Source organism: Cyprinodon tularosa, unplaced genomic scaffold (assembly GCF_016077235.1).
Source record: "Cyprinodon tularosa strain WSP-4 unplaced genomic scaffold, ASM1607723v1 ctg967, whole genome shotgun sequence".
NCBI classification, from domain to species: domain Eukaryota; kingdom Metazoa; phylum Chordata; class Actinopteri; order Cyprinodontiformes; family Cyprinodontidae; genus Cyprinodon; species Cyprinodon tularosa.
Genome location: NW_024039748.1, coordinates 134,730 through 152,911, shown reverse-complemented (window position 1 = coordinate 152,911; position 18,182 = coordinate 134,730). Strand labels below are relative to the sequence as shown.

Here is an 18,182-nt window from a genome sequence, read left to right as displayed (position 1 = left end):
TCAGTGTTTTATGGGAAAAACCTTTATTTGTTGTTGATCGCACAAGAAAGAAATTCATTTAAGTGTTAAGTGTTATGGTAGGAAAAAAATTGACTATCTATTCCTGAATCCTCTTCAGAATGTGAGCTATTATTCTGTCTTCATTGCATAAACGTATTTTCTCAAACCCAACACTGAAAGGTAAAGCAAGTGGCTCAAAGTGAGCCTTATTTAGCTGACTAACCAGTTGATTGCATCGACTCATTGACTCTTCAGCAATCATTTTCATTTTCATCAGAACTCTGGCTGCAGCATTTTGGATCAGCTGAAGGCTTTTAACTACAGTTTGTGGACTTCCTAATAGTAAAGAATAACAATAGTCCAGCCTTGAAGTAACAAATGCATGGACTAGTTTCTCAGCATCACCCCTGGACAGGAGATTGCTCATTTTTGCAATGTTCCTCAGATGAAAGAAGGAAATTCTAGGAACCTCTTTAAAGTTGCTTAAAGTTGCATCTGTGCTGTAAATCCCCACATGGTGCCGCATTAAACAGACCATCTCTGGTACCACAGGACCCCTAGTATCCTCAACATTCCCTAGTAAGAAGCAGAATATTTGATCTTCCCCTTTAGTTTTCAAATGGATGAAGGTCTGAGGAATGCACTTCCTGTTCCATGATGTAAATGTTGCTCATCTGAATAAAAAGTCTGTCATATTAACAAGAAATTCAGTGCTGTTTTTTAAAGCACCATTTATTAAGTCTTGCAGGGGAGAAGATTCAGTCTCACCAACGTTCCTGCCTGTTCCGGACACAGAGGATCCCACTGACTACTGAAGGACAGGGAGACATTCTCTCAGACAAAAGGAAATAGCCTCGACGCTGAAGAAATCTAGCCTCAAACATCTAAAACTGGAAAACAGCATCTGAGGCGTCAGTAGAATAATAAACACATGCAGCCTTGTTTAGCAGGTGCTTTGCTGAAGGAAATAATATATTAAACAGAGGCCTTACAGAAATAGAGTGTCAAATATTTTCCTATCCCAGGTGTTAGAGGTCTCAGGCAAACCCATGATCCTATGGGCATACACTTCACAGTATGAGAACCAGAGACTGGTTCCTGCGGGATTCCCGTGGGATGGGAGTCAGTATTAGTAACGACCACGTGATTGGGACGGTACAGGATTAAACATTAACGGGAGCTATCCAATAGTAACTAAAAAAAATTAGGATCGATGCCAAAAAATAAAATAGAAAAACAATCGAGGACATTTTGTAGTTTTTTTCCTTGAAGCCTACACTATAATGCGAGTCAAAAAAAACTACACGACCCAAAAACCAACAGTGCTTCCGCTCTGAGTTTTTCACCTGCGCTCAAATACAATGGAGGAACCAACAGTTAGCGGCGAACTGGACCTCGAAAAGTTTGTTTTGTTTATTCACCTGAGATAAGCATCTTCTGTTTCCTTGTTTGTTACTTTTATTATGTATTTATAATTGTTATTCCTTTACTTTAACTGACCTTTACTACAGCTAGAAACAGGAACTTAAAGGAGTAGTACACCCAAAACATGATTAGCCTTCATTTTCTACTCACCCCCATGCTGAACAACACTCTGGAGTACTTTTTTGATATCTCAAATGCATCTGGAGATCTGGGAGGCTTCTTGCTGTCTGCTGACATTCAAATAATGGAGGTCTATGGTGACCGAGACAGAAAGGTCCATAAAAGTCCACAAAAAACGCGTCAATATTCCTCCATACTGCTCGTCCAATGTATTCCAAGTGTCCTGAGTGGGTAGCATCCAGAATTTACTCGAAACGAAGTCATTTAGAATGTTTTAGAGCATAAACAGTAGTGTATAGGATTTCCTGAAAGCACGCGCCCGCGCGTTCACGAGTCTACGGAAACCGCGGCAGACCAAACCAGACGAAAGTGCGCATTCAGCTCGGCAAAGAACTCATGCTCTTCCTCAACACTGAAGTCCTCAGACATTTTTCTTTCGTTGTTTCTTTCTTTGCACAGGTAAACAGCACATTTCTTCTTCTACGCTTGCATTATCGGCAGAGCAGACACTGAATCCGCACTTTCATCTGGTTGGTCTGACGGCTTCCGTAGCATCGTGAACGTGCAGGCTCGCGCTTTCAGGAAATCCCATACACTACTGTTTATGCTCTAAAAACATTCTAAATGACTTTATTTCGAGTAAATTATGGACGCTACCCACTCAGGACACTTGGAATACATTGGACGAGCAGTATGGAGGAATATTGACACGTTTTTTGTGGACTTTTATGGACCTTTCTGCCTCAGGCGCCATAGACCTCCATTATTTGAATGTCAGCAGACAGCAAGAAGCCTCCCAGATCTCCAGATGCATTTGAGATATCAAAAAAGTACTCCAGAGTGTTGTTCAGCATGGGGGTGAGTAGAAAATGAAGGCTAATCATGTTTTGGGTGTACTATTCCTTTAAGTGACCCTTCATAGAAATTCAGATTCACTTTATTTATAAACTGAATCTTATAAATCTTATTGAAAACAACAAGAATGGGAGTGGTGCAGGAGCGGGAGTCATTCTGAATGGGAGCAGGATGGGAGTGGGAGTAATTTCACCAGCAGTGGGACGGGACAGGATTTAGATTTCTACTCTGGCCCGGGATCGGGACACTATTTTTTTCAGTGGGAGTGGGACGGGACAGGAGTGAAAATCCACTCCCGTGTCAGTCTCTAATGAGAACTGACCCCCATCATGCCTGATCGGATCAACAGCTCCTGGAGATAAACAACTGTTTAGGATCCATCAGCTGTTCTTTAACTTCATCCAACCTGGTTTTACATGAATGCATTTTGTGGGGTTTCCTGCTAAGGACTTTACCCGGTTGTGTTCTGATCCTCCTGGGATGCAGAGGGAAGTTTAGACCTACCTGGGTCTCTCTGGAGTATCAGTTTTATTTTAGTTTGGCTCATATTAAAGCCATTTAGATCGTTTCAGCTGAGAAACATGTTTTTTTTTTTGCCTTCTGCTGCCCAGCAGCAGCTTCCACTGCATCGCCTACCGATGCCTGTTAGCTTCTGTCAGTGAGCCAACAGGCAGCTGCGTCCCACCATCAGCGTTTAGGGTCAACGTCAAGAGTTACACATGTCCAGGCCATTTAGCATGTACTGATTAATGACAGAGGACTGCTGAACCACATGAACTCATTAGCACTTAAAATATTTAAAAAGAGGAAAAACTCATTTATTCAAAAGGCAAAGACACAAAGTGTAACAAATAAATATTTATTGATTCATAGTTATTGGAAAAACAATCACTCTATTTCTAGTATAGAAAACAGACATTCTGCACGTCCAGAGAGTAGGACAAAGAAAAGGACTCCACACCACAGACACCTAACCCCTCACCACCCGCCGAGTCATCCAACATAAACATGCACCGACCTAAACACCTTTAGGGAGGAAATCAGATGGTTTCGTCCAAATTGTCTTTCCATAGAAAATCTCTTGGACCAATCAGTAAAAGGAGAATGGAAACAGCACTTTAACAGGTAACCTTAAAGCGGAGAAAGAAAACGCCTGCAGGGAGGAATCTGAAGGAGAAATCAAAGGTTTATACCTTTATTTAACGTTCTACACTGGAGAGAAACAGGAAGTCATTTTAATCTAAATGTTAATGGAATCAAATCACTGCCTGTTCAGCGACACTTAAACCAATTTAAATTAATATCAGATAAAAAGTGCCACTACCTGCTGATGGAGAAAATGCAATAATACATTTGCCCTCATTCAATTCTATTCAGCTTATTTCTCTAACTCAAATTCATAAGCATGCTTGTAGCGACAGTGGAGAGGAAAAACTCACTTTATCCACAGATACAAAAGGCAACTGTCAACCAGCTCCACAGGCGGCCCCGTCCAGGAAACACACAGCCAGGCAGACGAGCTCCGAGCCAGCTCCCATGTCAGAGGATGAAGAGAGCACATCCAGTTAGTCACAGTCCACCGCCCCCCCATCTACACGCTGCCTCCCACTCTATCCCCCTCCCATACTGGCCTCCTTGCCATTGCACGGGCAAATGTGAATGCCTTGATGTGAAGGTTAAACTAGAACCAATGCCAAAAAGGTTGTTTGAAAATGGAAACTTGTCAAACATACACTGTAAACAATACTTACTTGCACCTTTTTTCTCAGCTTTGTTCTGGAGTGAAAATGTTTAAAACAGAAGTTTCTGATCTTTACCCCATGGGGGTAATTAGAGCAAAACAATAGGAAGGACTAACAACACAATAGCAGCTGCTAAGCTACTATTAGCAACGCTAGTATGACTTCACATTAATTTACATCAAGTGTTAAAAGTGTAACTTTTAACGTAAGAACACAAACTATAGTTTGTTCCATCTGAGACATTGATCTTGAACCCAGAAATCAGTTGCCTTTTGTATCTATGCTTCTTTCTCTATGTCTGCTTCTGTCTCCTTGAACCCCAGTGGGCCTCAGCAGATGGCCGCTCACACTGAGCCTGGTTCTGCTGGAGGTTTCTTCCTGTTCAAAGGGAGTTTTTCCTCTCCACTGTCGCTACAAGCATGCTTAGTGTGAGGGATTGCTGAAGAGTCAATGAGTCGATGCAATCAGCTAGTTTTCCTTAGATATAAAACTTTGAATCAATCTGACTGGATGATCTGGTTGATGTGGATCTATAAAGTGACCTGAGATGACATGATGTGAATTGGAGCTATAGAAATAAACTGAATAGAATTGTCCCTCAGATTGATAACTGGATGCAGAAACTAATCCTGTTCAATATTAAATGACATATGATGATGTAAGAACTGTTCTCCTTCCTCTAAAGAAGGACCTGATGTCCACAGTTGGAAAATTACTAAAAAAAAATTAATATGTTTCTAATTTAAGCAAGACTGGAATTAATTAGAACAAGTTTAACACTAGAATACTTTAAAATACTCATAAATCCGCCATTTCTAACCCCGCACTGCAACAGAGTCACTGATGCAGTCAATCTGTAAAAACTATTTATCTTTTATGTTAATTATATTTACAAACCAATCAAAAGTAAAAACAGTCTGATTCATTTTTGGAAGAGTTGGGAAGTGGGAGAGAAACCAGTTTGATTGTCACGGAGATACAAGCATTTAAAAACCAAAAGGGATTCAAATGTTGCCCTTTTTTATTGTGAAAGATATTTATTGGTTTAGCTTTAGCATCACTGCAGCGACTAGTCAGCAAAAATGACAAAGTATTAAAGTGGGCGGGGCTTTGTTCCCATTCTGCGGTTGATCACTACCAACAAGGAAACCCTTCGATTGATTGACTGTCTGGTTTCTTATCTGCTCCTGAATGAAGCTCACTCATACATTTTCTACCTTTTTTAACTATCCCACTAAGCTGGGATCTGTTATTTCTACAGAATATATTTCTACAGAATGTCTCTTTTTCTGTTTTCTAATCATAATCTGTATAAATCTGCTTCTTCTTGCCTTTACCTTTGCTGCTGGTACCTTAATCTCCCACAAAAGGAAATATTGGATATTTCCAGATCAACTCAATAAGAAAACTGAAGAGATAGACACAGCAGTGGTAGCATGATGCTCTGGGTTTATAGACACAGCAGTGGTAGCATGATGCTCTGGGTTTATAAACACAGCAGTGGTAGCATGATGCTCTGGGTTTATAGACACAGCAGTGGTAGCATGATGCTCTGGGTTTATAGACACAGCAGTGGTAGCATGATGCTCTGGGTTTATAAACACAGCAGTGGTAGCATGATGCTCTGGGTTTATAAACACAGCAGTGGTAGCATGATGCTCTGGGTTTATAAACACAGCAGTGGTAGCATGATACTCTGGGTTTATAGACACAGCAGTGGTAGCATGATGCTCTGGGTTTATAAACACAGCAGTGGTAGCATGATGCTCTGGGTTTATAAACACAGCAGTGGTAGCATGATGCTCTGGGTTTATAAACACAGCAGTGGTAGCATGATACTCTGGGTTTATAAACACAGCAGTGGTAGCATGATGCTCTGGGTGTTATAAACACAGCAGTGGCAGCATGATGCTCTGGGTTTATAAATACAGCAGTGGTAGCATGATGCTCTGGGTTTATAAACACTACAGTAGTAGCTTGATGCTCTGGGTTTATAAACACAGCAGTGGTAGCATGATGCTCTGGGTTTATAAACACAGCAGTGGCAGCATGATGCTCTGGGTTTATAAACACAGCAGTGGCAGCATGATGCTCTGGGTTTATAGACACAGCAGTGGTAGCATGATGCTCTGTGTTTATAAACACAGCAGTGGTAGCATGATACTCTGGGCTTATAAACACAGCAGTGGTAGCATGATGCTCTGTGTTTATAAACACAGCAGTGGTAGCATGATGCTCTGGGTTTATAAACACAGCAGTGGCAGCATGATGCTCTGGGTTTATAAACACAGCAGTGGTAGCATGATGCTCTGGGTTTACAGTCCCAGCATTGAATTGTCCATTTATTGCAGAGTCTTGAAGAAGGTCCAACCATAAGCTTGTCTCCTGATGTTTTGGAATGGCCTAGTTAAAGTCTGGACTTAAACCACTCAACATGCTTCCTTCATGCAGTTAAAGGGGTGAACCATAGTTCCTCTGCGGTGCAGTAGTCAGGAATAAATCAAATCTTCCTTGATCTCTGAGCACAGAAGCTACACGGCATTAAGCTAAAATCTAATCCTAAGATCTGACAACATTTTCCTCCTAAACACGTTTACTCACTAAGACTGTTGTCGTTTCAAGGGGAAATGTCTTTGAAAGTTTGAAAACAAGCTTTAAATCACCCAGGAGTCTTTAGGAGTCCACTGTGTGCCCCCTGGTGGTTGCATGGGGGTATGGCATGGTGGCTCTATAATCTGGTGGAGTCTAATCCACTTCCAATGAGGCTACAGGGAGGTGATCATGTTTATTAAGTCCGACATGTCAGAACGTCGGCAAACGGGCCCAACAGGTTCTTGTTAAAGATGCACCTCACCCACACCAGGTAGGTGGTGAAGGGCTTGATGTTCTCAGAGAAGGTGTAGTTCTGCTGAGGAAGGATATAAGGCATGTAGGTGTTTTCTCCCTGCTCCTGGATCCACACCTCGTACTTCACCTCTCTCACCTTTAGGTATTTCAGATTCCAGGGGATCTGCCAGGAAACCGTGAGTTTGGCCTGGTTAGGGGCCTGCACTGACGTCTGACAGTGGGCTTCTCTGACGCGGCCAGGGTGGACTGTGCTGGCCATCTTTGTCTTCTTCAGGTTTGGTTTACTCTTCATGCCGTCTCTGAGGACCTGGAGGAAGGATGGAATGTCTACCAGAGTATCCTGGTAAATCCTGAAAAGCCACTCTGGGTTCCGGCAGCACAGGTGCCTGGGGACGTCCTTACTCTCCAGGATCCGCTGCTGCTCCTCTTTTTCCAAGTGGGCAATGCCCCCTTGCTGCCAGGGTCTGTCTGGGTGGGTGACCGTGTTCTCCTCCATAGAGTTCCTCCAGACAATGTAGTGAAGGTCCATACCTGGAAGGGAGGCCAGGGTCTTATATGGAGTGTACTGCTCTGGGTTCACAGCAAAGGGGAATAGTTCTACTACAGTTGCTCCTCTGGGGAGGAACATTGAGGTGATCAACTGAGCACCATGCATGCTGACCAACATGGAAGCAGCACTGATCACCTGGATGATGCTGGGAAGAGACTGCTCCTCCAGGGACACGGTGACCACCCTCATCTGGAACTCCTGGGCTAAGGCCATTATCAGCTCCGCTTGGTTCAGAATCAACCTTGTTGCTGAGCGACTAAACACAGCGATGTAATCCGCCCTCTCTTCCTCTGGCCGTCCTCCATCCCCCTCTTCCTCCTCCCACCTCGTTATGTTCATTTTCTCCATTAACACTTTGGCAAAATGTCTGATCTCATTTCCTGAAACCAGAATGTTGGCTTTGGGCCCCTGCGGCTGGACGAAGCCATACTGGTACCAGGTGGTCATCTTGGACAATCCAACGTAGGACTTAGTGAAACACAGGAGCTTTCCAAAGGTCCTCAGCTGTTGTTTGAGGAGAGGCTGCTTGCTGCTGAGGAGCCGATAAAGGTCAAAGTGTGGCCCTTCTTCCCAGCCTTCCATGAACACCAGGCGTGCCTCGCTGTCCAGGTCTGAATACTGCTTCATGGTGAAGAAGGCAGGAAGGAGGTCGTCGTGGAACACGTGCATGAGATTATCTGGATTGAACCTGTTCAGGATCAGAGTCACGTCTGGAACAAACACAGGTTTGGCCATGAACTTTAACGTAGCAGCTGGGAGTTCCAGAAAGTTGAAATATTGCGTGTTGTGATCTTCTACTGAGGACAAATCCAGCAGGGCAGGTTGAAAGCGCCTGGATCCAAGATTAGGCAGCATGACGGAGGAGTTGGTGTGGAAAAACACAAACTCCTCCGCCTCCGAGGAGTAGCACAGGTAGTCGAAGCGGCAGATCCGGTCAGTGTGCATCTTTCCGTTGCACACCATGCGGGTGCCATGTTCCTGGAGAGCCTGCAGGGCCAGGTGGTAGTCTATGTGGGCCTGAGAGACCTCCTGTGACTGCTGCGTCATATGCAGCTCCTCCTCTAGTGAGGCTGCATGCTCACACAGCTTGGAGTGCTTCCAAAGGAGAGCCGCGATCACCGACACCAGCAACCCGTTAAGGAGCGCGCCAAAGCCCATCCTGCAGCCTGCCACGGAAGCCCGCATGGATGGTTGCCGAGGCGCCGCGGTCTGTCTGTCGTCAGACCTCCGACGGAGGCAAGGAAGCATGAACTGCAGAGCGAAGACCTAAAGAAGACAGGAGACAAAAGTGATGCAGATAAACAGGCCACACCTCTAAGTCAGCAGCATCCTATCAGCCTTCAACATCTATGGATATAGATCTATTCAGAACCGGCTCCTGTTTTAATCTAGATGAGAACAGCAGGGACAGTCTATCCTTCAGCAGACCTCCCCCCAGGACATATAGCGGAAGCTTTGTTGTGTTTCCATTTACAATAGAGAGTAAAGTTATTGTTGAATACTTTTAGAAATGTAAATATTGATTTTTTTCTGTTACCGTCAGTCGTAGTGAATGCTAGATTTATTTTGTGTCCAACTAAACGGTTTTGGACCTTTTGCAAAGACACACGAAGAAGGAAGCTTTTCTATTGGATGATTTACGTTCAAAGGAAATGTAATTATTAGCCCACACACAAAAATGTTTATTTATAGCTCCATCTATATATCTGTAGTTAAGTATAGTATGTATTAGTGCAGCGATTATTTTGCAAATCGACCAATCTGTTGGTTGACTGAGTAATAATTGAACAATCAAAGGTTCCTTAATGAAGGCTATTCCAGTTGAGGAGTGCTGGATAGAGCATATTGACAAAACCATTTATATCTTCAATGTCATTTTTTTTTTTACAATTTTGCATAATAGGGGCTTTTCAGGTGACGTCGCGCTCACGTGACTACTCAGCGCGTCCGCCATATTGGGTGGCAGCCTTAGGCAGTATTAACAGTGAAAAATGGTGAAATCGTGTGTAATTGTTGGTTGCACGGCCCGTGGAGGTGGAGATCAACGCTCTTTCTATCGCATACCAGCCGTAATCGTGAATCAATGCGAAAAAACAAAACAACTATCTGAACAACGCCGTCACCTATGGCTGACACGGATATCCAGGTCCGATTTGGACGGTGTTAAGCTGGAACACGCCAGAGTCTGCATTGCTCACTTTGTCACAGGTAATTAACTGTCAAGCATTTAAAACATGTAGGAATATATTAATAATAGGGCTTGGGCGTCATGACGTATTACTTTCCGTGGCCGCAATGTTGACCGCCTCTGCCGCCGCTACTCAGACTACTGCCTATGACTACCGCGTACTGGACTCCCTCTCTCAGCCGTGTTTTAATTTGATTAATTTCACCTTAACTTGATTTCAACCAGCGGGAAAAGGCTCAAATATGTGAGAAACCCGGAGGGTTTAGGGAGGTTTGGCAGTTAACGTTACTAACCAAACCTTTGAAACACATAGCAGCTAGTTAAAAGTACATTCCATGCCTGAGTGGTTGTTAGCACTAACGGTTAGCACTGTTTGCTGGCTTTATGAGCTGCAGCTCCTGAACCCATCCATTCGTAAACTGCACATGAGACTCCAAGGACTTGTAGCTTTGGAACTGTTCGCGCACCGCTGGCCGTTAGCCACCTAGCATAGCGAGCCCTGCGTCGGATTGTTTACATTTTTACCATCTTATTAAAACTCACCCGTCCACGTATGATGGCGATTTCCTTCATGTACATCACTTCGACATCTCGTACCCAACCAGATGTGAACTGGTTGTGAGCCTCCAGACCCTTGTACGCTCTCATTTCCTCCAGAGTGTGCAGAGGGTTTTCACTGAACACCAGGTAATGAACTATGTCGCTGTGCTCTACATTTGGCCAATCATCTGGATTAGTGCTAAACAAGGCACCGTGGAGGGCATAGGGGTCCATATGGTCGATCACGGAACATTTCCTCAGATATGTTCCATCATCTTGTGGCTCTAGCGTGCTGGCGTACTTATCCATTCGCGACATGATATATTTAATAAACGATAATATGCCACCCAAGATGGCGGACCGGGAGCTGGCCAGTGACGTCACTGAAAACCCCCTATTGCTGCTCTAAGCAGGTTTCTCTGTCATCTAAAGGCGCATTTTTGAGCCTCTATACTCCAGTTCTCCTTAACACATGGTTTAGAAAAGGGTGTCTTTAGTATTTTTCTCTGCTTCCATCCCTGCTACTCATTAGCAGCTATTGTGTTTTATTTCTGGGGAAACAGTAGCTGTGAAACATGAGGACGATCCATCATAAAACAACCCGAACTCTAATGAAAGGTCATTCCATGGTGGGCTGTAGTCCCCTTTAATCTGCACACCCATAGGGAGAATAAAACTCAGGCATCCTGAGAGGCCGCTCTGAAAGTTTGCCATCAATACAAAATCCAAATTATGGATTCAATTAGGCAATCATTCATATCAATCAGCTGGTCCCATGTAGCATGTCTAACTTGGACGTTTTTACATTCAGACAATATTTACAACAATTTATACAACAAGACATCTGGAAATTGGTTGAAAGAAAGCTTTTAGCTAGCAACGGGCTTTCAGCTAGGGTTGTCACGATACTAAACTTTTCAACTCGATACCGATACTAAGGAAAATATTCGATACTCGATACCATTTTCGATACCACAAGGATAAAAATAAAGACTCCAAAAGTCTACAGAAATATTTTCATTAATAAATAAAATACAATAAATAAACACAATAAAGGTTGTATGCTTTGCATAATATTAAGCAAGCTTGATAAAAAACTTAGAAAATTCAAATTAAGTTTTCCTCCCTTGGCTATGCTTTGCACACATAACAATGACACTAGCCAAACCAGTTAAGAAACAAAAATAATTCTCAGCAGCTGCACCTGTTACAAAAAAAGTCTGAAACTGAAAAGTGCGTAGAATTATTCAATCACACAGTGTTCAGAAAGTGCATTGTCCTCTATTCTGCACTTTAGATGAATGACTGCTTAGGTGCCACTGGTGACGGCACTGTATCGATACTTTTAAAAACGAGTATTGTATCCGGATACAACATTTCAGTATCGATACTTTTTTGAGTTTCGATACTTTTGACAACCCTACTTTCAGCTAGAAGCAGGCTTTTAGCTAGCAGCTGACTTTCAGCTAGCAGCAGGAGTACGCTTTTAGTTAGAAACTGGCTTTCAGCTAATAGTAGGCTTTCATGCTTTTAGTTGGCAGCAGGCTTTTAGCTAGCAGCGAGCTTTCAGCTAGCAGCAGGCTTTTAGCTAGCAGCGACATAATGTCTGCGGAAGGGCGGGGCATATCTGCCTTAACTGCAACACGTATACAGATGACCTGGTTTGTGAGCATAAATCAGCCTTACTGGCATTGCTACAAAACTTTCCTTTTTGATAAAGCTTATGGTTAGAGTGGCTCAGGTTATCCTGAGCTATCTCTATAGTTCTGCTGCTATAGGCTTAGACTGCTGGAGGACATAGGGACCCCTTTTTCATCATTCTGCTTCTTTCTATCTCTATTCTCCCACTCTGCAGAATCTGTTAGTTCAATCTCTAACTTGCTCCCAGGAAAAGAACCAGTGAGGAGGCCCCCGGGGTGCTACAGCCTTTTCTTCCAAGGGGACAAATCCTCCTCATTTTAACAATTAGTGTTTCCGCCCGTGACCTGGAAGCAAAACAAAAGAGCCACCGATGGAAAAAGCTCCACAGCCTGCGGCCGAAACAACTGAAAAGGTGAGGAGATTCCTTATTACAAAATATCTCCAGTGTTTTAATGTTAAAACACTTTGGCTGTGTTGTGATTTTCTGAAGTGAGCTGAAGCTTTTTATGCAAACGAGGACAGAGAAATTGATCTTCTTACCTTTAAAATTAACATTTTAAAGGTAAGAAGATCAATTAGTACATTTTCAGTGCTGTAAACCCCAATCCCGGCCCAACATTGAGCTCCAGAAGGTGGAACACAGAGCAGCCGTTCACTTAGAGGCAGGAGAGAAAAGAAGACACAGAGAGACTGAGTGCACACAGGGCCGGTCACAGCAGAGGCAGGGCCCAGGAGTCTAGAAGCAGTTTTTACCTTAAAGACATCTACCAATTACTACACTAGAATGGTATTGGAATCTGCATTTAGAGTGACTGATTCAGGAGCTTATATTTGAAAATGTTAGACCACACAAGCTAAGTTTGTCAAACTGTAGCAAAGTGAATATAAATGAAACACTGATCACTGAGGATACTCTAAGGTGGATTAAATGGATCTTTACTCAGTCAACTGTTCAAAATAGAGTGGGTTACATCAAATAGATAAATTAGGAAGGTTGAGTTCAGTGGATAAAAAGAAGAGAGGCAGATAGATTAAATGGAGGGTGAGTTTGATAGAGAAGGGGAGAAATGGGCAAAGAATATCGAAGCGGGTTCAGTAAGAATTAGAGAAAGGAAGTAAATGCAGCAACACTAGGGAGGCCGGGTTCCCATTGTTGTGTAGTTATGGAGGTAGTTTTTGAGAAATTTCCAGCAGCAGTGATAGATATTTTGATTGAGGGCAGTAACTGTCCTTTTATGGTTGATACGGGGGCCAGATACAGCACCCTGAATCTTTATGTGCCCACCTCCCAAAAAACTACACAAATAAAGGGATTTTCAGGAGAAAAACAAAACATACCACTTTTTCAGAACCCCTTAGAGGTGTTCTCATATTTGAAAATTCAAACATGTCATTTTTGGGGGACACTTAGAATTAAAAATCATTGGGTGTGAAAACTTATTTTGGTGTCTAACGTGAGCAAATAAATCTTAGGTTTCCATAAATGTGCACATATAGTTTAACAAGGATCCTAAAATGAGGCTGAAAAGCACTGGTGCAGAGGTCTTAAGACCAGACTGGTGAAAAAATTATGACTTTTTGTTTAAATTGGGAAAAAATCCTCTAAGAAGATAAAATCAAAATTGATACTGATGGATTAAACAAACTTTATGTGGCCAATGTCTGTCTGTCTGTCCTAAATGTGGAATGCATGTGAGGTAGAATGTGTGTGGTCAAGTTGGGAATGATTAAGAATATTTTTTGATGTGACATTAACATGATTTGCATTTTTACAGGATTGAGAAGGAGCTCTGGGGGCATAACAGAAGGGTAATCGTATCAAACATGTTGCTCAGGGGCCCCACCTATGAGAGGCCCTGACAAGACCAGAGCAGGTTGCTGTTGTAAGGTGTGAGGTAATTTTTGGGTGTGGAGTGCAGCTGAGAAACTGTAGATTAATAGATTATAGATTAAAAAAATAATTAAATATATAAGTAATTATCCAGAAAGAAGCAGAATGGGTGTTTTTACTTTTTGGGAAACTAAAATCTCAGACGAGGGCATCACATGATTTTCATTTAAAGGTGGTTTCATTTTCAATCATTAGAATTGCATTAGAGATTGATTAGTTTCATTTTTCTCTCATTAGGATTTTATTAGAGATTGATTAGGGACAGGTTAAATCACTCTTCGAGCTGGAACTGGACACAGCATATGACCAAGATACCCGCAGGAGCTCAGCAGATTAGCGGGGTCAACTTTTATAAACAAGGCTGGAGAGTTAAAAACAATTTCGGTGGGACCTGACCCTGGGTTTTTTCAGCCTTCAGTTTTTATCCATAAGTATTTTTATCTGAGTATAATGCCATTTGGAAACTGCCTAGGCACAGACTGATTAATTTGAATCTCTAATCATTACTAACACTAACACTTTTCACTGTTCATCTGGGCCTTACTTTCTTTGCATGACGTATTAAATTCTACTAACTTTACAAATTCCTGTGAATGAAGTGATTAACGATTGACTAATTGATGAACTGTTTGATTGCTTTTTCATGGTAACAAACCAGAGGGGTCATTTACTTTTTCCCTGCTTGTAGAGAGTGACAGTGCGGCTGTCAGGGAGCAGGCAGGATTATTCAGAGGCCCATTTAAGGAGGATCAGGAGATCGTTTTGCTTAAACATGTTCTTTTTTCTTTTTCAGGCTGTGTTTGTAACAATCCTTAAATGTTAACATTTTTCTTCCAGGACAGGCTGACAAAAGTCTCAGCCTTCGTTGTGTTTTGTTTAAGATGTGCATTAACCCTTATTTTCCCAACAGCTGCAGAAGTTCTGGCATGTGAAATGAACAACAACAAAGAGAGAGGGGAGGGGTTCAGATAGTTGAAACGTTTGATAGGAGGATTTCAATAGGTTCGAACTGACTGGACTGACTTGGTTAGTAACTGGACTGGATCGGAACCATGGATCAGGACATGAGAGAGATGGTGTGAGAACGCAGCATGCCAGAGACAGGGTGTAGAGATTGTGGCTGCATGTTTTGTTCCCGGCTGAAGGCCATTCTGGTGAGCTCTGGGTTTGTTTTAATTCCTCTCTGGTTCTGATATGACCTATGAGGTACAGATTGATGTGGTGGTTTGAAGCTCACAGACTTTTGTTGGGGTGGAATTGCGCCCCCATTAAGAGCGGTCATGCTGACAGAGGCATTTAACGAATGACAAGATGAACCAACACCTTCTTGGAGAAGTCGGAGGCACAACTGGGGTTTTTGTTGTCTTATATGTTTGTCGTTGTTTGTGTCTGTATGTTTGTTTGTTTTCTGTTTTCTGTTTGTTTACTAACATTTTAGCCTTAAAAAAAATAAATAAATAAAAAGACGTGGCACGCATGTTAAATTTTTTTGAATAGTTTTGACTACACTACGGATGGAAATGTTTCAAAATGAACAATGGATCTTTGTTTGGAGAGACATTGGACACTTTCTTTCTTGAGTCGCAGGATGGATTAACCTACAAGGGGCACAGAGACTAACTTTGCTCCTAAACTTCAGAAGGACGGATGGTTTGCAGCTGCTGAGATGCAGACATTAAGGAAATGACTGGATGCCCACTGCTTCAGATGAGAACAGGCCACTGGCAGTGATGGGTTGATGGAGGTCATGGGATCATCGGACAAGACGGATGAAAAAAGATAAGTGAACTGACACACCAAATTTCTTATTCACAATGAAAAATTATGGGCAACTTATTTTAAACCGGTTTATTAATACAGATCTATGAATAATATAGTTCCTTTACGGGGATCAACAGGTAGATGTAATATCTTTCTAAATGACACAGCAGTAGTTGGGGATTTTTATTATTATTTTATTTATTTATTTATTTTAAGAAAATATCAGTAGTGATGGCAACAACATAGAATATAAATTATAGGAGTAACTTTATGGACAGATTTTAAATGGTCCGCTAAATTTTCTCTATATCATCGGGGGGGGGGGGGGGGGGGATTCTTAAATAGAGGAATAAAAAGAGGATTTAGAGATGTTTTACTATGGGATAAATTAGACTGGGTTTTTGATAAATAGTTTGGTCAGTTATTAATTAGCAGAATATTAAAGGGACAACAAGTTGAAACTTCAACATTTGGGAAGGTAAAGTAGCAACACCAAAATGCACTTTAGGAGAAATTAGAACATTTTAGGAGCAAATGTTTAAAGCAAATAATGATTTCTTTCAATATAAGCAATAACGATATATGTCTTGTTTTTGCATCTCGTTGCAGGTGATGAAGCAGACTGAAAATGTTTTGTCATTGTCTCCTTTCCAGCTCCTCATTCTTTCATATTTTCTTTTTCCAGTTTTTCCTCTTCTGATCTATTTACATATAAACTGTAAAACTCCCTGCATAATCAGAATAAAATAATTCATATGCATGAAACAAGTGGAGCTATATGGCGATAGCCGTACTGCTACACTGGTGAAAGTAAAATCTGTTGGGCTCTTTATGGCATCAAGACAATTATTATTGCCACATCGCCAGATAGGACACTAAAAAAAAATAAATAAAAAAATAAAAATCAGAAAGGAACTCTGAAAACTCAGCTAAATATTCAGAGTAAGGACCTGGTGGACGATAGAAAGTTACAGAAAGAGGTTTTCTGGCTTTGAATTTTGGATCAGGGAAATTAAGGGTTAAATGTTCAAAGAGTTATTATTAAGAGTAATTATTACCTGCCTTTGCAGTAATCAGTGAGTCAGACTGAAAGATCCAGTCATTAACTAGCAGACTTTTAGAGGAAGGAGATCTCATATTAAATAAACCACATTTAATCACTTTAACTTTTTCCCCAATTGGAGTTATTTTAATTTTTAATTAGATTATCATGATTTACTCCTTTGGGAATATTTGCTAGTTTGTCTCAGGTCCAGCAGAACCAGCAGAAGATGGTTTGCTAGTATAATAGTTGTCATGGAGACAATCCCCCCCCCCCAATCCAAAGGCTGGTGCTGATTGGACGCTGCCCTGATGAATGGAGCGGAGCTTTTTGCCTGAATGGCTCCAGCATTTAGTCTCCATCCTGGATCATTGCTGTCCCAGGGGACAATATGAGGACAGCCAGCATCTGGACCCTCTCTGTCCCTGCAGCACCCCCGCCATCCCAGTGTCTTACCAGCAGCTCCAGACTGTCCCAGCGGTCAGCTCATTCAGCCATCATCAGAGGAAAACCCGCACCGATGCTCACCGAGGAAACACCGGCTGGTGGGACCCAGAGAGGCCGCCTCACGGAGCCCGCTGCTGGGTCCGACACTCCGGGACACCGCAGAGCCGTCCGAGGAGAGGGAGGTCTGCCTGCAGCCTCTGCGGCGCTCCACCGGAAGCGGAAGCAGCTGCACCGGAAGTGGTAGCAGCTCGGCTCTGCATGAAGTGCGTCACCGCTGGAGCCGCAGGGAATGGAGGCGGTCAGACACAGCGAGCACCGGCAATGGCTGTGTTCGAATTCATGGACTGGATCCTTCATAGACCCGGTCTACCTGGACTGGATCCTTCGCACTCTAAAAAAAAAAAAAAAATGTATCTGCAAAATCTCTAATATTCAACAAAAAAACTTAGTTCAGCAAACTGCAAAATAGCAATAAAAAATACAACCCAGGTTTCTCCCACATTGGATCTATAGGGGCCCACCTGTGGGCTGATTATGGGCCCCTATAGATCCAACACTGTACGCATTAGCCTAACCTTTACAGGCTAATTATTTCATTTTGGTGGGTTCTTATTTTGTTTGCATTACTTTGTCTTTATGTAAAACACACCCAGTTGTCTCTTGGTCAGAAATGCGGTACATAAATAAAAACACTGTGCCATTATTCCTGTTTTTATTATGTCAAATGCAATAATAATTTTTTACAGATTATATCAGCAACATAAAAAAAAAAACACATTGAACAAAAAAACATTAGCAAATTTTCATCAGCTGAGCTGAGAGTGGAACTAGTGGGAGACAGAGAGAGAAGGAGGGACCTGTCCATTGTCTCCTCTGTTCCTTCATCCAATCAGCCATTTTGAAACTGCCCTCTCCACATCCTTCCTGGTGATCTGGCTGGTTGATGTGTTTTTCTTTAAAGCTCCTGCAGGACACATATGTTATGGTAACTTCATATGTGCAAACATAACTTTCACAATTGTAAAGACAACTATATTAAGGTGATACTTCACCCAAAAATCATATTTTTTATATAAATTACTCAAGGTTTAAACTGTCATTTTGGGTGAAGTATCCCTTTGACATAGTTGTCT

General features: G+C 42.2%; 1 protein-coding gene across 1 annotated transcript; it reads right to left on the bottom strand.

Moving 5' to 3' along the window:
• Positions 1-5,805: 5,805 nt before the first annotated feature.
• Positions 5,806-17,283, bottom strand: pomgnt2 (protein O-linked mannose N-acetylglucosaminyltransferase 2 (beta 1,4-)). Its single transcript, XM_038275577.1, has 2 exons — positions 17,059-17,283; positions 5,806-8,805 (listed from the first exon to the last, which is right to left on the bottom strand). Exon 2 carries the CDS (start codon positions 8,785-8,787, stop codon positions 6,931-6,933), a length of 1,857 nt encoding a protein of 618 aa, XP_038131505.1. The 5' UTR covers positions 8,788-8,805; positions 17,059-17,283; the 3' UTR covers positions 5,806-6,930.
• Between the last annotated feature and the right edge of the window lie 899 nt (positions 17,284-18,182).

Coding starts and splice junctions, on each gene's coding strand:
- pomgnt2 (XM_038275577.1), bottom strand. CDS start 8,787: ATGCTTCCTTGCCTCCGTCGGAGGTCTGACGACAGACAGACCGCGGCG.